Source organism: Lepisma saccharinum, chromosome 10 (genome assembly GCF_977018435.1).
Source record: "Lepisma saccharinum chromosome 10, izLepSacc3.1, whole genome shotgun sequence".
NCBI classification, from domain to species: domain Eukaryota; kingdom Metazoa; phylum Arthropoda; class Insecta; order Zygentoma; family Lepismatidae; genus Lepisma; species Lepisma saccharinum.
In genome coordinates, this window is record NC_139238.1 from 38,587,649 (window position 1) to 38,611,133 (window position 23,485).

Here is a 23,485-nt window from a genome sequence, read left to right on the forward strand (position 1 = left end):
TCGGTCATATTCAGCATATTTTTGGATTTTCAAGAAATATGCTGACATTTTCGTAGTGAATTCGTTGTTACTACCATTTTTACTCGCGAGTTTTTTGACTGCATCAAATTCTTTTTCATTTTTAATTGAAAAGTTACAGAAAGTATTCATTGTGCATTGCAACTCATCATGGCCCATAAAGTGAACTAAAAATAGTGTGTATATGAAAATATTTCAGCATAAGTTAGATATTGATGTTTGAAACAGTCCAGTTATACAAGGGTCGTTCAAGGTTGACCGGGATTTTCGTACGTAAAAAATCGATGAATAGCCGGATCATGATGAAACGTGCGGGTGACGTAATGTATTCCTTCGCGAGTAACTAGCGCCCGGCATGACGTATTTCGCGCATGCGCAGCAGTTGCAGCGAACATGGCGGCAGGCAGTGTGTCTGTGGCTGTGGAGCAGCGGTGTGTAATCAAATTTCTCGTGAAGGAGAAAGTGAAACCAGCTGAGATTTTGAGACGATTGCAAGCACAGTATGGTGAACAAACGATGTCGCGGACAAGAGTGTACGAATGGTGTGAGCAGTTTCGCGAAGGACGGGAGCTGGTGACAAATGAAGCGCATGGACACATTCGCCCGACTGCAGTCACACCAGTGAATATCCCACGTGTTGAGCTTATGATTCTTGAGAACCGGCGAGTAACAGTGCGGGATATTGCTGCCGAGGTGCATATCAGTGTCGGGAGTGTTGACACAATCATTCACGACCACTTACGCTTCCGCAAAATCTGTGCAAGGTGGGTTCCCCGCCAGCTGACATTCGATCAGAAGTGGACACGCAGGACGATCTGTGAACAGCTTCTGAATCGGTTTCGAGCAGAAGGTGATGAATTGTTGCAATCCATCATCACGTGTGATGAAACATGGTTCCACAATTCAACCCCAGAGACCAAAAGACGCAGCATGGAGTGGCGGCATAAAGGTTCCCCGCCCCCCAAGAAAAGCAAAACGCAGCCGTCCGCTGGAAAGATCATGGCAAGTGTCTTCTGGGACAAGAAGGGCGTTATCCATGTGGATTTTCTGGACAAAGGGAGCACGATTAATGCCCAGTATTACTCCACATTGTTGAGTGGTGCTGTACGAAACTCCATTCGCAAGAAAAGACCTGGGATGTTGTCTGGAAATGTCATTCTTCTCCATGACAATGCCCGCCCTCACACGGCCAATGTGACAACAACAACTCGGGTCGACATGCGCTGGGAAGTTCTGCCCCATCCCCCCTACAGTCCGGATTTAGCCCCCAGTGATTATCATTTGTTTGCACCCCTTAAAGACCATCTGGGAGGGAAGAAATTCACGACAGACGAAGCACTGCGGAGGGATGTCCTCCAGTGGCTACGACAACAACCAAGTTCTTTCTACGCCAAAGGAATTCGGGAGCTGCCAGAACGATGGCAACGGAGCCTCGGCGCGCACGGAGAATACTTTGAAAAACTGACATAGTTTGGTGTTTCTTCTGCTACCTATTTCCTCTGCAGAAATAAAAGTCCCGGTCAACCTTGAACGACCCTTGTATAAGGGCATATTTTGTAAAATTTTAGGTCATAAGAATCGTAGCCCTAGTAATCACATTGCCACATTTCAAAATCTGAAAAAAATGACCGAGGAATCCCCCCACCCCGCACATCTTTTGTTCATTCGAACGTTGCGGCATTGGGATATCCCAGCATAAGCCACTGGTTTCTAGCTGTAAAGTAAACACTTGACTAACTTAAAAAAATACATATTTACGTTACTTCTAAATCTCGGACATAGGCTTCACGAGAAGATTCGGTTTCTGTTGTCAGGCTCCATTATATCCCCGTGGTAGCTACTCTGTTTTCCGAAATCTCACATTCTGTTATGAACAAAATTACATTGACGTTAACAGCTTGTACGTTAAGTGCGGAACAAAACTGTTTCATCCATATACACTAGTCAATTATAAAAGTGTTTTAAACATGTCAACCTTGTCTGTTTAACATATCTTACAGAGTCATTTCCGAAGTAGCAATTTTAGTTATCAGCCTTACCCTCTGATCGTGGTCTCAGGTTCGATTCTCGGTTGTGCGGATCCAACTTTAAACTGTATTTCCCGTCCTGATTATCCTATCTGTGCATAAAATGTACATGAAACCCAAACCTAGTTTACTTTGGTTTAGAATCGAAGGTGGAACATCACCAGAGTAGTCTGAAGGAAGTGAAATCAATTAATCTGAAGCGCACACATATGGAAGAAATCCGTCACGTCCTGATTACCATCCGCACTCTCGGCGTTCTACAGTGAAATGTAGATGCCATACATCGAAAGGCAAAGTACAGCTTGACCAAGACAAGAATGCCTCCGGGAAACTCGCGAACTAAAGTGCACAGTCATTTGTTCTCTCTTGCTTCCGCTTCTTTCGTGCCTGTTGACAGTGCTGCACAGTTTGTCAGCGTTTAGAACAATGCAAACAGCTGGTTGCCTCGCCCACGCTCCCTCCGTTCGCGTATGGTTGAAAATTCGACAGGGGCATTATTGTCTTGGTCAAACTGTACATCAATGCTGGACCTTTTGACTAAAATATATTGGCCGTTGCAGACTTCTCGAAAGCGTCAGTAAGTAAGCCAGATCTGGAACTATACCATGTCCCACTTATCTCTAGAGCAAAAACCGCGCATAGCGTCAGAGAAACGGGGGGAATCTAGTGGTCAGAGCGAAGCATTACACGGTGCTCGAAGGCTGGCAACTGCATCTCCCCCTCCCCCGTTCCCTCTCGCGTGTTCATAGCCGTCTCGTGTCACTGCGCAAGGACTTTTTTCGTTGTCCTGCTCGAGAGATGACTGGGACAGAGTGTATGCGACGGGCAAAATAAATAGAAGTGAAAGTACAAAATTTGTTGATCAAGAAAGAGGTCCTTTACATCTACAGGTTGGCGATAGTTGTCGGAAATTGAGACCCGAAGTGTTGTCAATTACGTGATGGAGGTGGACCGCGACGTTTCCAGGTATCGGGAGTGGACAGGCGGGGAAACTAATTCCATCACCCTCATCGCCATTTCCGCGCAGTGTCGCTAATTACCTGAGCAATTTCGTGCCCCAAGTTTCGATTAGTTTCCGCGATAAAGTGATGTGATAGGCAAGTTGGTGCGTGTGTATTTTTGTTCCGGCAACGCGTCTCTTTTTTCCTCTTCCACGTCAGTCGTCAACTTCCTTCCAGCCCTGCGATACTGCTTCCGGTCGAACTGCTGTTCGTAGCTTTGCAGACTGTTCTATGTTAGGTACCGTTCCCGGTGGACACATATTGGTCAATGGGGCTCGAAATGACGTGATCATGACAACTGCTTTCTTGCAAAAAGCGTTTTCATGCAGAAACATAGTTCTACTGCTTAAGACCCACCTAGCTCGAGTGAACGAATCCAATAGGGGAAAGCCGCACCCCGTGACGAAGGGATTAGCACATCGCGCTACGACGCCAGGGGTCCCGGGTTCGAATCCCGGCCTGTGCATGGGTGTTTCATCATATCATCACTCATCCCCATCTTCGCAATTAGCCAAAAGTAGCAGAAAAGCGAAGTAAAATAAATCAAATCAATAATAAATTAGGGAAAGGACCTCCCGATGGCGCAGAGGTAACATCGTAACCTTGTAATTAAAGGCTCACGGGTTCGATACCCGGTGGAGGAACTTTGCTACAGTGGTTGGGATCCCACTTTAAATTGCAGGTACCGTTCCGATTATTGTACCTGTGCAAAAAAGTGGACTTAAAACAACAAATCAAACAAATCATACTTTCCCGGGAACCTCTGGAGCAAACGAACGAAAACAAGTCTCTGTGCAAGTACCAACGCTGTAGGGATCGACCATGGAACCCGTGAAAGGGGAAGTGAGTGCATGAAGGGGAAAACGCGGCTGCAACTACCAACCATTTGCAGCAGGCGCACTGTTTTGCTCCGCCCACTTGCTTGCTCGCCATTTCTACCTTGATCCACATATTTCCCTACACCGAGTGTACAATACTTAAAATAATTCACGAAACTCCGTGTGTTTCGTTTCCGTGAATTCATTTTTCCCCACACTCTTTGCTACGGCGACGTCACTACATTGGTATTCTCTATCCCCGAAATATGTGGGAAAAGATCGAATAGCTGCAGAGAAGGGGGGGGGGGTCGAGTGGAATAAGCGAAGCAGAACACGCTGCTGCGAAGGCTGGTAACAGAAGTCGCTTCGCCTCCTCCACGCAATCCCGTCCTTTCTCACGTATTGATTTGCGGAGCCGTCTCACTTCACTAGTTACCCAGAGACTTGTTTCGTTCGCTTGCTCCAGAGATGCCCGGGACAGAGTATAGTTTCAATTCGATGAAGTATTGAATATTATATAATAACATTTCCAATAGGCTACCCTAAAATTTCTTTGTTGAATTGTTGTACGTGGAACCTATAGATCGAATGCTAAGCTATTGTAAAGGACTATGTTCGAAGCTAAGTACTCTCATAATGAAACTTCGTAAGAGTTAAAATGCAGACACACGTTAATTGGTAAAGTATGCAAACATTGTTGTTGTTAAATTGAGAGGGCGAGGTTTGTCGGCCTCTGTGGTGAAGTGGTTAGCGCTACGACGCCAGGAGTCCCGGCTTCAAATCCCGGCCTGGGCATGGATGTTCAATTTCTTCATATTATAACTCATCCTTATCTTCGAGATGAGGTGGCAGGAAAAGGAAGTACAATAGACCATATAAATCAATGAAATTAGCGATTACACAGTTCCTAACTCAACATTAGTTTCATGGCGGCACTATTTCCATAAATATTGTTTATTTAAATATCTTGTCGTGTTTTTCATCAATACAGTTTTGTTTCCTTGCGGGAGTAAATGTTTATCACAGCGCACTACGATGCCAGAGGTCCGGGTTCGAATAACAGCCTGGGCGTCGGTGTTGTTGCGGGCGTCTCTTCATTAATTTCACCATATCATCACTCATCCTCATCGGGACTCGGGATTAGCCAAACGTCACATAAATGCGAATTAAAATGAATGAACAACTTCGTGTTTATGTACGTAGGTTAATCGATACTGGACCTACCATGCTTGGAATCTTGCGCGGAACTCCTTGAATACAAGGCGCGGCAGCGTTAAGACATCCGGGTTTTCTTGAGCCTTGCATGTGGAAAGGTTTATATTTTTGGAAGCATGGAGAAGTGCCTTTTTTTTTCCCGCCCCTCATACCCTTTCCGCACTATCAACATCTCATTTCCAAACCAGTGAATGTGGAGTTACATTACACGAAAGTCGCTTGCAGATTTTGTTGGCAAGAGGAGGTAGACCCTCATCCGACCAGTGTTGCCAAACGTGATTGCGAAAAACCAGCTAAATAGCTTTCAGCGATTTTTATTATTATTATTATTATTATTATAAATAAACTCCACAAACCTGTCATCTTGCCTTAGAGATGCTCACAGCCCGCTCTTGAACTGACATTTTAGAATCTAATACTATAGCGCTAAAGTGCTAAATGGCTATGTTTGAAGTCCTAATGAAACTCTGTAAGAGTGAGAAGGGACCAGATCTGAGACACGTTAATTATCTAAGCGCAGTGAGCATACATTCTGTTTGCTCAACAAAGTATGCAAGGATTTGCATAATAAGCAAAATAAATAATGCAACAATTTAAATGCATTCATTTTCTGTTTGCTACTTTACACGTGTTACAATGTAGTAGAAAAAATGTTTAATTTTTAAGAGAAATGGAAGTGCATAGGTACCACATTAACATTTTCATTTGAAACTTGAAAGTAGAAATAAATTACACAGAATATCTAGGCTATCTATCATAAGTAAGTAGCAGATTTTAAAAACCGCTACTTAAACATACACACACTTCAACTTTATTTTTTTTAATTTTAATCAACTAAATATAAGAAATTGTCCAAGTTTTGTAACAATATGCAGGAACTCGCTCATATATCCCTGACATTTTTTTTTACCTTTAAAATTGGGGAAAATCTGGTTTATATTGGAATTTTATCTTGAAGTTCGAATAGCTTCTGTAAATTATTTTTTTTCATTTCATTTTTGTGTGCAGATTTGATAGCGTCTTTTTAGTGGCTATGAGGTGATTGAGCTATTTCTGCGTTCCAGTTGTTGGCAACACTGTTTCGACACATGAACAACGAGACGGCAAAAGTCCACTTAATCCCGTCCAGCGAATGAAGTGAAATTCTGCGGCGGCAGAGTGCTTTCTGATAAAGCGCCTGATATACAGGGTGTCATTTTAATGGCGCCCACGGACCACGGAAACGTGTAGAGGACATCAAAACAAACAACTTTTCTCAGTAACATTTTTCTCGTTGGTGCATCGTTTTGGCGCTACAGTCGTTCAAAAAAGTCCGTTTTGCCGCCTGAATGCTGGCAACCACACACAACATATGATTGCATTTGTGACGTCATATCCCGTCGTGAAGCGATGCGTTCCAGGGTTGGCAGGAACACACATATTCCGTGAAAAATGACATAGCTACAATCAGCCACATTATGTACCGTAACACAAAACATGAAAGCACGTTCTTTAACCTAACAGGAAGTAAACAAACGATACGAAAAATGGTAGAAAGAAAATAGAATTCAAGTGGAAGTGGTCATATCGAATTTTGTGTCAGCTTACATGTCAAATATTTGCAAATCTAGTTACCAATTTGGCATCTACAATTTAGTCTATCCACTTCGTCCTTCTGATACTAATTGACTGTGACACACTGAACAAATAACAAAATAGAAATGAAAGAACTCAAAATTCCAAAGGTAACACACAGGTTAATATAATGTATATTCAGGGCATTATGAAGCAAGTGGCGCAAAAATGTTTGAAAATACAGGGATATAAGTAGTAGTAATACAAGCTCTCCGGCAACTGTGTTTATCTATGCACAGGATACACATGTATTAGTTTGCAACTGTGAACAGGACAGTATATTCGCTACTGATTCATAATTACATTGCTACTGTGGTTGTACGTGGTACGTGTTTTAGCAGTAATGTAACAATGTGAACCTCGAATACTTCCGTTATCAGCACAAAAGTACCACAAGGCAACTGGACACAAACCTGTAGATATCAACCTTGCAACGAGATTTGCAAATATTTGACATGTAGCTGGGCGTAAACAGCCATATGTAAGCTGTAAGTCTAATAAAATCTATTGTTGTTGATATTTGATATGTAGGCTGAGACAAAATCCGATATTGACACTTCATTTTGAATACGTCTTTTTACCATTCTCATATCGTTGGTTCACTTCCCCCTTCCCCTGAGATGACTTCTGATCTTCTGGCTGGTAGGCTATGATGTTCGGTCTACTGGAGGCGTTTCTCGCTTCGTTTTACAGCTAATAATGTGGTTGGTAGTTTGTCATTTTTCACAAAATTTGCGTGTTACTTGCAACCCTGCCGTGTGCTGTTTCGCTGCAGGAAATGACGTCACAGATACGATGAAATGTTGTGTTGGGTTGCCAGCATCCAGGCGGCAAAACGGTCTTTTTTGAACGGCTGTAGCGTCGAATCGACGCACCGACGAGAAAAATGTTACTGAGAAATGTTGTTTGTTTTGATGTCCCTTATACGAATCTGTGGTCCGTGGGCGCCATTAAAATGACACCCTGTATATTTCTTTTCCGGTTTGCAAAGATCAAGAATGGACGGTTTTCTTACGCTCTTTTATGGTAATGGCGAGTCCATTTGGCTCTTGTATTTTATTGCCCGGATGAGTCTTTTTTAAGATGTAACCATTTTTTTGTTCGGGGAAACTTAAGATGTCGTTTCGCTCCCGTTTTGACTGTGTTTTCAAGGCCCAGTAATCCTTGAGTTAGTATTGTCGGAGCATTTCTAACTATGGTCCTCTTGCTTGTATTTCTAAGTGAAAATTTCTTACGGCCAGATATGATAATATAGAAACACCAGGGTGGCGAAAAGGTTGGAGCAGAATGGCCTTGCTCTCCTGAAATCCTGCTGGCTCACCCCGTCAGAATGTAACTAATAGGAAAAAGTTTATTGATAACAATGAAACTAAAGTGTGTAGTAAATGATTATATGAATTGAAAAGTCTCTGTTAAGATCACGCAACAACCGTGTGAATACCAAACTGCATTTTGATTTGAAGAGGTGGTCTACACATATTGTTGACCACCATTCAGTAGTGCACCACCACTGCGACATACACGTGTATACACTTCACGTGTATATTGTGCCGCTCGAACGCGTGCTCGTGTAGCGGCGGGAATCACGCCGCTTGCCGGTTAACTCAAGCGCGTTTGGTAGGTTTCGTCAAGTTTCTCATCCATTAGCACACCGCGGAACATTGCAATAGAGCTAACTCATCAACAGCGTGTTATCGAGAGGAGATCCATGTCGTCGGAACGTGGTCTATTGAGTTGCGCTGACATCTGTGGCGAATTGCGGCGCCAAGGGTGCCGGGTTTGAATCTCGGCCTGGGCATGGGTGTTATTTGTGTGTGTCCCTTTATAAATTTCATCATCTCTCTATCTTCTCGATTCGCCAAAAGTGGCAGAAAAGCGAAGTAAAATAAACCAAATCAATCAGTGTCTCGAGTTGGGAATGCCTGTGACTTCCTCGGCCTCTTCTCGAAGAATTCTGTTTGACGCCTCATTCCGATTCTCAGAACCCTCAAAAAACGGAAGCTTAACATGAAACTTGGTACAGTTACCACAAGTAGATTAATCTTGAAAATACCACAAATAAAATAAATGAACTACCTATGTCTGCTTGGTACACCTGAAGAAATCGCATAGTAAAGAAATTTTGTTTTACATCATCAACTTGCAACTCTCGAATCAGAAGTTTTGTTTCCTTTCTCTCAGTCCTTAGTATATTCTAGGAGAAAGTAACGTGTCGTTTTTAAAGCAGTTTCATCCCATCATCATTCATCTTCATCGTCGCTATTATCCAAAGGAGAAGAAACTGATAATACGAACATGGCAACCCTGGAGTTGAATGACGTGCATCCGGTCTGGACCAGGAGATAATGAAAATTAGCGTAGTAGATACATGGCTGTTGTTTGACCGCGGCATCATGTTTTTCCCTCTTCCAGCCTTGCTATCTCGCTCATATTTAAACGCGGGAACCTGGAAGCCAATTACCGCTTTCGTCGCTCGATCATTAGTCCGACATGGGAGTAACATGTGCCCGTGACGAGGTGTGTAAATTGTACTCGCTGGGCTGAATCGCACTGCGGTCAATCCATATCGACGTCCTTTGTCAGTTTTTTTGGTTTGTTTTTTCGTTTCGGCACCGTGTCGTTTTGTTTCATAATTCACTCGTTTTTTCATTGTGACCCCTTTGTTTGTGCGTGCTCAAAGTTGATTTGGATATTGATTGATTGATTGGAAAGTTGAGATTTGTCCAATATGGCTGTCTAGTTGTGTTTGTGACTGTAAATTTATTCTCCAAACTGTCTCTTTTCGTTGGAAAAAAAAAAACTACTTGTAAAGTGGGATTTGGGGATGACGTTGAGACGAGGCAAGGGAAGCCGTGTCTTGAGTATCAGGAGTTCGGTCTAGTCTCGTTCTCGTCACTGGCTCGCCTCCAGTCTCGAAGTATACTTTACGACGAATATATACAGAGTGTCGACGCAGAAAGTCTCAAAGCAAAGAAGAGGTTATTAAGGCAAAGAACTTTTCTTCATAGAATTTGTTTCTGTTGGACGCCTCATTGTGACGATACGGCTCCTCGGAAAAATGAAACAACTTTATCCTGAGTGTATGCAACCGCGTTGTACAAATTCGCAGCTCATACTCGAGCTTTCAAATTGCTGTTACCATAAAAACAGTACGTGGCCTACCTGTAAGTAATAAATTAGATACAGCTTGTTTTGTGTGAATAGGTCGCAGTGCAAAATTGATTCATTTTCCAAATAGATAGATACATTGTAAAAGGCACATACCTTGAAGTTATGTAGAGAGGTAGTGGGATACATTAACCATCTCTGTTATTGTGGAGGTGATGTGGTCAGCCCCACCCTCCTACTGTCTTTATCCCCCAGGAAGACAATTCTTGGAAGCTGGGGTAACTGGGGTCGCCCCATACACACACATTGCTAGAAAATCCCACCTAAACCCCCTGAAATCGATCCAAAGTATCCCGCGTGGGAGTTACAAGGCTTACCAAGTGGACCATCCGCGGCTCTCATCGTGCATTGTAGTTTCGAGCGAAACCAAAAATTTCAAAAAGTTATTTTTGTTTTGGTCTCAATCAAAAAAGGCTAGTTGCGCACATTCACTTTGTTTAACGCAGTGCAAGGCTCTTTATGTAAAACAAAATGCCATCGAAGAAATTGAATTCATCTTATCATCATTCACCCCCATCGTCGCGATTAGACAAATCAGCGACGCAAAATAAGAAAAATACAATTTGAATCTTTAAGAGCATGTATGATGCAATAGGGAAAGTGAAATTCTCCGAATTCTGCAAATTATGTGGAATTAGTGGCAATAGAAATGTACTTAAAATATTTTAAATGAATTAGAAGAAATTGGCTGTAGCTACCAAAGGTTAATTCTATTAATCTACAACGATACATTCACAGACGCAGTGCAGTGTACGTTACATTGAGAGGAAAAAAGAAGAATTTTTCCATTGTTGATAGTAGATATGCACAGATGGAAGTGACATCGCTTGTAACAGATTTGACTTTTTACAAAGAAGAACGTGCAATGATTACAGTCAGTGTAGGATATACCCCTTCTTGTTAGTCTATATTCTGGCTTCCTTAATGCTAGCTTAATTTTAGGCACAAAAGGGAGGGATCTTCATCAATGGACTTGTTGCTACTTTGAGTCTCCCAGCCAGTCCGCCCATGCATGCAATGTAAGAACAGTGAGGTAAAAAGAAGAAAACTATACGCCTATTAAGCTTACAAATACATAATATCTCATATGTTTATTTCATAAACTCTGTAAATTACATAAATAATTCTTATGATACTTTACCCATTCAGTTTTGAAATCAAAAGGATCACTTCCATGATAATATGGACTATATTAATACACTTAACCCTTTTGTTTTAATACATTGTATTCTTGTCTTGACTAGTGTGAGGGACTAGCTGGATGGATATAAATAATGTGTGCTTTCATAGTTACAGAGGCAGGATACTTACCTATGTGTTGGCAGTTTGTGGGTAGGCTGTAGCTGAAACGTTCTAACTCAATGTGACCTATATATGGAAGGATTGAGATCAATTTTAGCTTTAATCTTGTGAAATGTTATCAAGAGGGGTATTCAGATAGTTTTTACTTAGATTTGGAAGTTTGGTTGTTGGGTTCTCATTTTGCCCTTTTGTCAAATGATGTGTTGTGACTTTTGTACTGGTTCTACGCGGGTGACGTGTTAAGACAGATGTCGTGTGCTACGATTAGGTTCAATCAACTGTTAGCACTGCGAAGCGACACGTGTCGCGTGTCATTTGATGATTTCCCCAGCCGAATCTAGGCTTATGCCACTACGGTGCGAGACGTTGCTTTTCCTAAGTGGCATGTGTCGCTCGTCATTTCGGTCTGAAATCTCCGTAAGGCGTAAGGTCTAGGAATTTCCTCCAAAGTTCATGGAAACTGTAGGTTCTGATTGTGGTAAGCTTTCTACACTCCTGTTGACATAAAGTGGCCCATTTTATAATGTTGGACAGTTGAAGAATGTGCCACTTTCTGTGAACAGGGGCGTACTTTGCCGCCCTATGCCTACACTACACATCAGAAGAAAGTAAAAGTCACAAATACAGCGTGGTCCTAATGTCAATCAGTCATTGTATCTGTCGGTTTTGTAATCGAAGAGTTTCACTGTTTCGGACTATGCCTCTGTATTTATTTCGTCATTTGTCATTTCTTTTTGTCGGTCTTCTTGTCGATTGTCATACCCTAGAACTGTCGTAGGGATTTAGGTGTGGTCAGGTCTAAAGTTATCTTATTTAAACTGTTTGGAGCTAAAACGGATGATACCCAGAGATTCAATCAGAATCGAAGAGGGGGTTGTAATTGGCAATTAGTAAGTAAGGGCGTAGCCCGATCGTTAGCGCTCTCGCATTTGGTACGAATGGTCGCGGGTTCGATTCTCGGGTTTCATCGTTGGCTCAGCGTCATGAGTAAAATTGGGAAGTTACTTGAAAAGAAGCAGCACCACGCTCTCGTCTCGATAGCCAGAAAACATCGGCGTGACCAGGCTTCACCCAATAAAATAACTGCTCTGGCAGCCCTTTAGGGGGTGTTACGCCATGGAGATTAGTTTAAATAAAGGCACATTACCTCACGCACATTTCAACATGCCATGGAGGAATGTTGAGGTAGGGCCCCATATATATGTGGTGGTGATGAGATCACCACTCTCCGGCCGCCTTTACCCCACCACCAGGTAACCATTTAGTATTAAAAGCTGGGTGAACCCCAGAGCCTCTCCGTGCAGGGATATTGCTGACCTGATATCACCGTACCAGGAATCTAACCCAGCTCTTCAGCGCTGCAGTTAGACTGGATTACCGCATCCCTCGTATGTAATTAGTACTTTCCTAATTATTATATTTCAATTTTCGCTGTACTATCACCTGAAATAATAGTTTTTTCTCTGAATTTGCTTGACTGCTTATTAAGATTCCATAAGGTCGAAGTAAGGGAGTAGGATAAAATCATGCTTAAGACTGGACCACTCAAAAGGCTAAAGTAATCAAATGTTTGAACGTCAGTGCCATGAGAGAAGCATGAACATTGGTCGAATGGAATTTTGGAAAGATAATACTTTCTTTTGCAATATTTTGTAATATGAATTAAGAAAATTGTGTTTATGTGGCCGAAAATTTTTCTCGTTTCTGTTCATATGCCTTTGTAATACTGCGATTTCGCATACTATTTGCACGAGAATTGCTGGCGCACCGTGGTAAATTGTGGCGAAAATTGCTGAGAAGTACCCCTAATATCGTATAAAATTTCACATATTCTGCCTATGTCAGCTATATTATATGCAACCAGGGAAGGAGCGCTCTTCGCAATAAAGGTGTTTCTCGACTTTTATGCATCATGTTTTGTCTTCAATTCTGTCAACTAGTAAAGAGCACTTATTCTACTGCAGAAAATAAGTAATGTTCAGTAGACGCCAATGTGATTTCTACAGTTATTGCCAGCAATGTATATTTAAAGTTGCATGTCCACTTTATGTACTGGCTTTCTAATTCCAAAACTTAGTAGCAATGAAGTGTGAAATCTGACTTATCCAAAGTGAAATTTTAGTATTTTTACACATGGAAGATAAATCTTGCTCTCTTTATCATCTGTTGCTTCTGATTTTTGTTTGTGTAGACATAGGAGGCTGAGAAAATTTTGTATGGTAGGGTCTCTAATAAAGTTCTTGTATCAATTGCTAAAACGTTTGTAAAAATGTCACATTTGTGTTGCACTTCTACCGACAGGCTATCTGTATTTAATTTATTCAATTAACACTAACCAAGTTGCGCTTTCATTCTAGGATTAAATGCCTATTTCTTTGTAGGACTCCCATCTGATTTTCCCTCTTGATACACATTTCTAATACTTTGTCATATTTGTCACAGATCTAGTATAGTTATCTGGTTCATTTTTTCACAATGAAGTACAATGATACTACATAGCTGATGTTCCTTTTCATACTATTATAAAATAGCAAACTTACTGTCTTCTGATTTCTTTAGAATATTTAAAAAAATACGCGCGGGCGTGTGTGTACACAATAGAGAAAAATATTTGCACATTATTTCTTTTACACAGAATATTTTTTTTGCAAGGAATTTTATTCCCTATCTAACATTTTGGGGATACTAAATTACATTTACCCTTTGTGTCACATAACCTATCACAAACCTTTTTGGCAGAGGTCAAGCTGCAATGATGTGGTAATATAATACCAGTTTCTTAGCCTGAAATATTAGATAAGGAAGCGTAATAGCGGCACACTATGTTCACATTGGACAATGTTCAACTCCCAAGTTTATCCTTTTGGCGTGTGAATATTTCACCGAGCCACGGTCTTTTGCTAAATGTTTGTCTCTGAGTTAATAGCACCCAAGAACCTGTATAACGAATTTGTGCGTAGAATGTTCAACACTTTGTCTTCTCTTGATATATTAACATTTTGATTGTTACACGAATGCTTTTGTTAAGTCAACACTGAAGCACACTTGGATATGCAACGAGGGTACACGCAGACACAATATGTTCAGAAACTGACGAATTGTTCTTTCAAGCACCCTTAATCTGCTGTCAGTGTTATGTGAAAATATAGTTTCTTTATTAACCCTTTAACACACTGCATGTTTGGTCAATCGACAAGTGTCCCTGGTTGAGTGTGTAATTGCTTGTCTTGCATTGTTTCTCTAGCCTGATTTAAGCAAAGCTTTCGAAAATGTGTGTTAATGCTCTTCTGATTTAGATTATAGTTTTGTAGTGAGTCAAATTGAAGTATTGTTTAAAGGCTAATAGAAGACAAGAAAATAGTTCCCATTGTCCAGGATACTATTAATAGCTACATGATTGTAATATACGTATAGTGGGATTGCTGGTAGCATGTGATAAATGTAAACGTACTGGAACTTTAGTAGAAGAGTTGGTTTAATGAAAAAATCGTTCCAAGGCAACACCTGGAAAGTTTATTTAAATCGGTCTACTTTCTCGAGCCCTCAAAACATTCAGAAACCTCGTTGACTTTCATTCTACACAATCAGCGTCTGATGTACATTGAACAATTACAGTTATGGGTTTTAAGTTATTGTTTTGTGGTACCCAAAATGTATGCGGTTGAAGAGAAGTCCGTCCAAAAGATGAAACATCACTAGCGAGGTAAATTTGGACAATATCAAGTTAATGGTGGCATGTATGCAGATCCATTCAAATAGAACAGGCGATTTTTAATGGAATACAGATGTGTTTTGCCTTTGATCGAGCAGTGTGATTGAGGATATAATTTGTTGTGGGGATTTTGCAGGATTTTTGAGTTAGCATGGAATTACCATGTAAATCCACTCCCATTACTTGTACAAGTAGCAGTTTGTGTGTGTGTGACAGCCCTGGATAGGATTTGGTTACGTTGCCATCCCTCGTGGTAGGCCTTTGTAAGTTATGAGCGTACCCGTCGGGAATTACACATTATGAGTACCTCGGCCGGAAGAATTGGCATTATAGTACCGTTTGGACATCATTTTGATCCGAGCACAAAACCCAATCAGAAACATGACTCCAGGAACAGTGTAAGATTCATAAACTTCAGATGATCCACCACTTTGGTTAGATGTATTTTTCAGCAGATGTTCAATCACAAGACCAGACATGACATGACCATTTCATAGAAGGCGAAATAACACATTTACTTTGGTGGTTCCCTATGCTAAGGTTAGCACATAAGTGATTTGCCAGACTATACCACATGCAGGGTGTTTGAGGGTTTTTGGTAACGAATGCACTAAACGTTCGGAGTTGGAAGCACTGTTCCCTGTGTACTCGTCGTTTCCTGCCTGCGGTGAATCCACCCCTGCTCCACTCTTCATCAGCAGTCCTGTATGTCGAAGGAGTTCGGGTAGTTGGGCGTCTTGATAACGTAGGACGACGTCGAAGGCGTGATCCCCACCGACGTCGGTGTCCTGGACGCCGAGGGGGGGATGCTGGAGAAATGCTCGCTGACCGACCTGTACCGCGACGGCCTGGAGGAGCCGTGGCACTTGCACTTGAGGAGTCTGATGAAGGCCGCCCGGAAGGTCTTGTTGAAGATGGTGTAGATCACCGGGTTGATGGTGGAGGAGACGTAGCCCAGCCACAGGCAGACGTCCACCACGCGGTCCGAGACCTCGCACTCGGGGCACGCGGCGAAGAATATGTTCAGCACGAAGAAAGGGGCCCAGCACAGGACGAACGTGAAGAAGACGAGGCCCAGGACTTTGGAGGCCTTCTGCTCTGTGGCGACCGCGTTCGCCGCCAGGGATCGCCGCTTCCGCCCGGCTAGGAACCTGGAAGGATACCAAATAGATGGTTAGGAGTTGCAGCATATAGAATGGAATTAAACTAATTTGAGCTCCAGATAGAATAAGGGTGGGAACCTGATATGAACGGTACTTGCTCACGGTTGAAATGTACAGAGTTTATCAGATAGGGGTGTGATTGAGGAGCGAGGTCTAGGTTTTACTAGCCGTTCAAGACAAATTGCTGGTCGTTGGGGACAAAGGCCCAATACGGGTTTTAGTTTTCGGGTAGGCACTCCGGCCGTTCCGCTCATGTACGAGCTGAAATTAGACCCCGATATGTCAAATTATCTAGTACATCCTGGACTGCATTTTCCATACTAACTAGGCTTAGGCGTATCGATCCACACCTAGTGTAATCCTATGTGAGGCTTGTGTTGTGTCCTGTCCATGTGTGTTTGTGATTGTCCTTTCATCAATTTCATCTTATCACCTTCCTAATCCTCGCTATTAGTCAAAAGTGGCAGAAAAGCGAAGTAAAATATATCAAATCAACCAATTAATGTGCAAGATGAACAGATCTGCACCGGTCAGTCCTTGGTTAATTCCCATTCGATTACCTTAAAATCAATTTGTTAATGGTGACCGTTCATATGTTTCGTGACTAATTCATAAAAACCTTAATTTGATATTTTTATCAGATTGATTGAAGTGCAAAGAAAACGCCTATTTATCTCGGGAAAAAATATATCCTCGGAATGCGCATGCAGTCGCTGCGAATGCCTTTCCACTCATGTTCCACGAAATGACTTCATTATAGAACTTTCTCCATTCGTAATATCACTGGTGTGGTAGGCATGCAATGAGATATTGAATTATGATTCATTCCGGAGTTTATATAGTTTTTAGGTGTCTAGAGTGCTTTCTGCTTTCCACTGTCGTGCGTTCGTAGTGAAGCCTGCATGTTTTTACTGCCAAAATAGATTTTTTTAAGCTCACGTGATCACTAATGCAGCCTTGAGGACGTTTTGTAAATAACAGTTGATACCACCTTACGTAATTTCGAGATGTGTAGAGAATGTTCTAAAATATTAACCATACTTTTTATTTTCTTTCATTTGACTCACCCTCGTATATCTTACCCTGTGTACAATTTCAAATCGAGTGGCCGATATTTCAGTCACCCAACACAATGAAGCATGAGAATAAGGGCAAACAAATAGTTAGAGCAGCAAAAACAATTACGAGAGGTAGCATATTGCACTCAGTGAAATCTCCACGTCAAAGGGTTCTTCTAATTCATCTCACTTTCTCTCTTATCTTCCTAGGGATAGAGAGAGTTAGTGAGTGAATTTAGAAATAGTTTAACTTTTTTTACTATATAGGACATCAAGCCTTAAATTACATTAATATTGTTTAAATGAAATAACGTACGGCGCTAGAAATTCGACGTGAAATATCAGAAATACAAAAAAAAAACTGCAATGGGGGGTGGGGGATAACGTCTTAGTACTACGTACCCTGTTTTATCGAAAATGTAGGTCCAGTCCCAATTGGTTCTTACTTGTATGATAGTGAATATCAAACAAACTTTTACATTAGGATTTAGAATTAAAAACGTAAATTTTAAAATTACATGCAGCAAACACATTTCACACACATGGCATCCTTATTATATATTCATGTATGCAAGAAGAGGAACTAGGGTCAGCATACAGAGACGGCAAAAATAGTCCGAAAGGAAGTATGCAAGATAATGAAAATTTGCATATTGCGCTCAGACAATAGTAGCAGGCAGAGCAAGGAACATTGGTGTATAAATTCAAGCAAATTCTCTGAAGGTGAATGGTGTGGAAATTCTCATATGCCTCCTAGCGTTTGAAGTTACCCAGCTTAGAGCCTACGCGAGTAATATTATTTTCTCCATATAGGTGTAGGTCTTTCTACCATGCTTGAGTGATCTTATTAGTAAATTGGATTTGTTTTTTTACTTGAGTAATCGTGTCAAAAATAATAGACATTTTACAATTCTGCTGTAAATTTCCATTAATTTTGTTGTGCTCTAATAATTTTCTTTGTTCACGTGAAGATTGTAATGCTCTAGACACTTTAATCACTAACAATTTCCGCATTTTTTGATTTTGCCTTTGTTGCTTATGCGAATTTATATGAACAAGGGTAGGAAAACTAACTCATTTACGACTGTTGTGTCTCTCTATCATTCTTGATTATAGGGTTGAATGGATGTTAAAGTCCAGCGTGCAATTGTTTCAAAGTATTTGTCATTATTCCGGATTTGCCCTGTTGTTGTTAACGACTTGATGCAATTAGTTTGTGTGTGTGTCTGTGTGAGGTGGGGGAGGCTGTCTGAAAATGGTTGATCTGGAAGAATTGCTAAACGGCATCTATTATTATTATTATTTTTTTATTTTTTTAAAATACAGAATAACTGCTGCCTTCTTGAAAACCCGTAAGACCATTCTGGTATTTCTAAACCCGAAGGTTCATTATACCCAGCAACATAAGTCTTCCAGCTAGCCCTATCCTGAATCGATCCAGTATTCCCTATCTTTAACAATTTCGTTTAGGTTTATCTTAAGATTGTCATTACATGTTCGTCTTGGCCTTCCTACAGTCTGTTACCATCAAGTTTCCCAACAAGAACTCTATATACTTTTCTATTCTCTTTCGTGTATGCTACATGACCTCCCCACCTTAATCTACTTGATTTAATTTTTCTAATAATGCCATTGGATGAATATCGATAATCCAGTTATTTCAAACCCAGGAATATATTTGAAAACGGGATTTTCAGGGAACGGGTTCATCATCGCGATTTTGCCGAAAAGCGACGTAAAAATGAAAATTTAGTTATTTTCTTGGTATTGTATTGGTATTCAGGGATTCCCGTGTTCATTGGGCTGGTTTCGTGTCTCGTCTCGTTCTGGGTCTCGTCTCGAAATTTATACGTTGCTACCGCACAGTGTTTTACAGCGTCTAAATGTCATTTAGGCAATCAATCTTTCTTAACTTTTTTTTTTGTTCTGACACCCCGCGTCGACGCTACGAACCCTCAATATACCTAAGTATGCACGGATTCACAGTTGCCACTAATTGATTGTTACCTTCGTTTCGAACAGTAAATCTCGGTTTCGTCTCGTTTTCGTTCTCGTACCATATCAACAACTATAAACAGAGTCATGGACGTTCGGATCGGAGGCAAAGGGGCACGTCCCCCTGGAAAGTATAAACTTAAAAATTATATATTTCACACTGTACAGTTTGATTTTATTCATAATAATTTGTTAATTGTTAGAAGGACTATGCAGGAACCTAACTTTAATTTGAAGAGGCAACACCATTATGGGGTGATATACCTCATTTGCCCCTCCTGGGAAAAAATCCTACGCGCCTCGTGTTATTTTCCGTGGGAATGTACCCAAGGCACGAGAATTGAACAAGAAAGTTCTAGTTTATTGATTCAGGGAGAAGGTCTTTCTTTGCCACTTTGTGCATTTCGTAAATTATCAACCTCTCTCTTTCCGCGCTTGCACAACATCCAACTTTCGCTCTCTGCTAAATCGCACACCCGCCTCTGACGTCACCACAAGGTACGAAGAGACAAATGCATGCTATTTTTCACAGGCCCACGGTTCTCGTAAATAAAATATTTTTTGGAATTCCTCCAAGCTAGGTGAATATATGTGCGGCGAAAGGAGTTAGGGCCTTACTAGCAGGAGAGAAACAGCCAGCGTCGATGTGGAGAAGTGTGTAAAGGATGGTTGGTTTCTAGTTTGCCTTGTTGGATCGGTTAGAAGTGATTACTAGACAAGACTAGATTGGTTGTTATGCATAGCCACGTTCATAGTTGCATATACATTAATGTTTGTTGCCGATGTGTCTCACCAGCTCAACTCAACTGTCGGACACAATTTGTGCATACATGCATGTATGACACCGTCGTGGGTATGATGTGTTGGAGGGCGAATGTCTGGTTTTGTCATGTACTGAGTAATATAGGTGCTGGTTTTGCATTACTTGTGGAAGCAAATGGCTGAAAATTTAGTTTTTCGTGTACCTTACTGCAGAACCACTGTGAAATAAAAGTGGTATTTGATGCGAATTTTAGTTTACTATGATAAGGAACCTCATAACCTACTCACTTTAGTTAGACAGTCAATCTCTAGGTTTTCTATGTTTTTCCTCAGTCCCACCTAGCGGATTCTCATTTCTCGCAGTTAAATTAAAAATACGATCAAGCAACATCAGCTGATAGCCCGAAAACAGTCTTTGACTTTAAAAAGGAATCAGACAACAGTTCGTTGTGTGTTACATGGTCGTCGACGTGTGTATAGGTAAGGGGGCCAGTTTTGTAGTCAGAATACTCGAAGTGTGTTGTGTAAAAAGAAACGACACTGCTTCCACCTTGTGTGGTTTTATTAGCTAATAGATGGCGTTTAATTCGCGCAAGAGAGAAAGGTGTTAGAAAGTCTCTCATGTTTTTATTGGAGAGACTTCCCCTGCGAGTAGTGAATCGTCTCGCACCTGCCAGCGTAGCGACCAGAATAGCTTTGGCATAGTCACCGTGTCTTCGGGATATTAATGAACTCGGTTATTGACGCTCCGACTTCATTGTTCTGGGCCAAGGTCAGTTCATGAGGAGTTTAGGAGGAGCATGTTGGATGTCTGCCCTTCGCTTCTGATCTTCACACCGTAAGAATGACTCATCTTAAAGCAGGTGTGTGTGTGCAGGGTGCAAGTGTGACAAACTTATTCAAATGCTTCCGTAAAATCTTAGATCTTAAGATCATAGCGCAATTTCTGGCATGGGAATGTGAGGTTCCCTGTACACTGCACCAGGCCAAGATACATACAGGGTGTGGGCTATGGATCCACGCATTTTCGGTCTCAGCCATAGAGGTGATACGGTCAACACAACGCTGCCTGTACCAATTGATGAGAGCGGATAAGCTCCAGTGCCAACCATGCAGTTATACAGGGAAAAAAGTTGCTCCGGAAATCGAATTTGGTTAACGATCAAAGTCCCTACCTACCGACAGGGTTGCACATCAGAATGCAATAATGAAGTCAGTATAGATCTAAAATTTACTAGTTAACGAACTGACCTATTTTAGTTAAAATTGTTGGAGATTTAAGGTTCTACTATGTAACGTCAGACCGGAGCCTGTCTCCAGATATGATCATATGATGCTACTACTGATATTTTCAAATGATCAATGAAGGAAAGTAAGCTGGCTGATGGAACTTTTTAAGGCAGTTATTAGGAGTGAAATCACGGAAAGACGATGAAGCGGTTGACTAAAAGTACGGCCCAAGCTGATGATTACAGTGAACCAAATATGTGTCACCAGATTATCCTCTGCTTCCCACCATGGGCTGCTCCTCTCTCCGCAGTTTTTGCCTCTATCTTACCAATAATTTCCACTAGGTGTGTCCCAAATTTCACTGGAAAATATAGCTACCTCTAAAGTATTCCATAACTTCGATATTCACCAACGTTTTGGAACTGTTGTCTCCCCCCACCTGACCCCATTGTGATTGTGGCACTTGTACTCGCAAAGTTTTCAAAACACGCTATAATTCCCCGTATTGATTATTTTGTTTGATGGAAATTCTGACACACTTTTTTAACAGACTGGGTACATCTTCGAGGGGGCACGCTATGCTTAGGTAGGCTAATCATGACTGAACCCACATTTCAAAGTGGGATCCGAATAACTGTGACACCTTGATTGCGATATGATTACATTATCGGGTAGGGTCTATCAAGCGTGGAGAAAAAAAAACAACTATGCCTTTATCTGCGATAGACGCCTTCTATTTGCACCTGAGCCGAAGTCAAATATGGGTTTTGGGAGGAAGAAATGCGCCACCAAGGGACGATACTACCATGAAGGAGCCCGTACGGTGTGAGAGCGCGTTTAGTGGTCAACTTTTGATCTCATCACCGAAGTTCCCGGGTTTGAGCCCTGGCCTGGACATGGGTGTTCCTTGTGAGTGTGTCTTCATAAAACTAATCTAATGATCACTCTCCCTCATAGTCGTCATTAGCCAAACGTGGCTGAAAAGCGACACTAATGAAACATATATGTAATACACAACCGTGAAGGAGCCCAATGGAGACTCAATAAGGAACAGTAACCCAAAAATGACCAGGAAATGGAAAATTAAAAAGGTGGTCTTTGATTCTGCCTCAACTCCTAAACCCTTGGTGAAGTTAGGTGACTTACCTTAGATTGAGACTCGAGGGTCCAACGTTGAGCTGCAACCTCAGCGCCTTCAACTTGAAGTTCCTCGTCTCCCTGGCGATGGACTCCGGCGTCTGCGTCCCCTGGTCGCACCTCCCCCTCCCGCTGCAACCCCCGTTGAGGTACGGCATCGGGGGTGCCTCGGCGTCCAGGCCGTTCCTCGAGGACAGCAGCGCCTGGTGATGGTGACTCCTGGTGGAACCCTCTGAGCTGCTCCCGGACCCTCCGGCGGTCCTGTAGAGGTTGTGGGCCCTGTGTTTGGAGGCGGAGAACCTGCCTCCCACCCTGAACTGTCCCTCGGGGTGGTCCGCGCAGAACTGGGCCTTCTTTCGCAGCAGTTGCACCGTGAGGGCGTACGACACCACCATGATCACCATGGGGATGTAGAAGGCGAACACCGACCCGAATATGAAGAACTCCCTGTTATTGATGACGCACAGGTGGGGCTCGGGCATGATGTTCTCCGGGTTGGTGATGCCGAGGACCGTGATGGAGCTGGAGATGACCATCGCCAGCAGCCACACCAGCACGATCTTGAACCCGACAAGCCTCTTCGACGGGTGGCGGGTCTGCAGCGGGTTGCGGATGCCCAGGTAGCGTCCCAAGCTGATGAAGCACATGTGAATGATGGAGGAGGAGCAGGCAAGGACGTCGCACGTCACGTACACGTTGCACCACGCCACTCCGAACGGCCAGTACCCTGAAAAAAATACAGGTTCAAATCTTTGATAGATAAGTGAGTTTACATAAATTACCGAATGAGAATTTTTGGGGGTGCGTCGCCTTAACTGACCATTTTGCACCCTTCAATACAAACGGATGTAAAAAGCCCATTGACAGGGAATCGACCAGTCAAGAAAGTCAAGAAATTATGCTCATGGTCAATAATATATTATACAGGGTGACTGGTAATTAGATGTATTCCCTGAAAGGGGTTAAAGTAGACACAATTTGCAATAAATTTTACCATATGATACCCCGTCCGAAAATTAGTAGTTTTCGAGATAATCGAATTTCTATTGTTTTTTTTAAAAAAATGACAATTTTCCACATAAAGAGGTGAATTGAGAAAAAACTGCTCATTGTATGGAACTTATTTCAGCGTTTTCTGATAGCTAACAAATAAGTGGTTCGTTGAAAAAAGTTTTTCCCAAATAACAATCACATGTAAGTAACGGGTGGGTCTAAACTTACAAGTGATGATAAAAAAATGCACTCTTAGTTTACTTGGCAACGTA

The 23,485-nt window shown here is 41.9% G+C and overlaps 1 protein-coding gene across 1 annotated transcript in view; it reads right to left on the bottom strand.

Moving 5' to 3' along the window:
- Window positions 1-14,492: 14,492 nt before the first annotated feature.
- The window catches only part of 5-HT2A (5-hydroxytryptamine receptor 2A), a 59,405-nt gene continuing 50,412 nt past the window's right edge, over window positions 14,493-23,485 (bottom strand). Inside the window, exons 2-3 of the mRNA XM_083129738.1 lie at window positions 22,230-22,947; window positions 14,493-16,026 (exon numbers count right to left, since the gene is read on the bottom strand). Coding sequence (XP_082985864.1) covers window positions 15,570-16,026; window positions 22,230-22,947 — 1,175 coding nt within the window. The 3' untranslated portion in view covers window positions 14,493-15,569. The remainder of the gene's footprint in view (window positions 16,027-22,229; window positions 22,948-23,485) is intronic.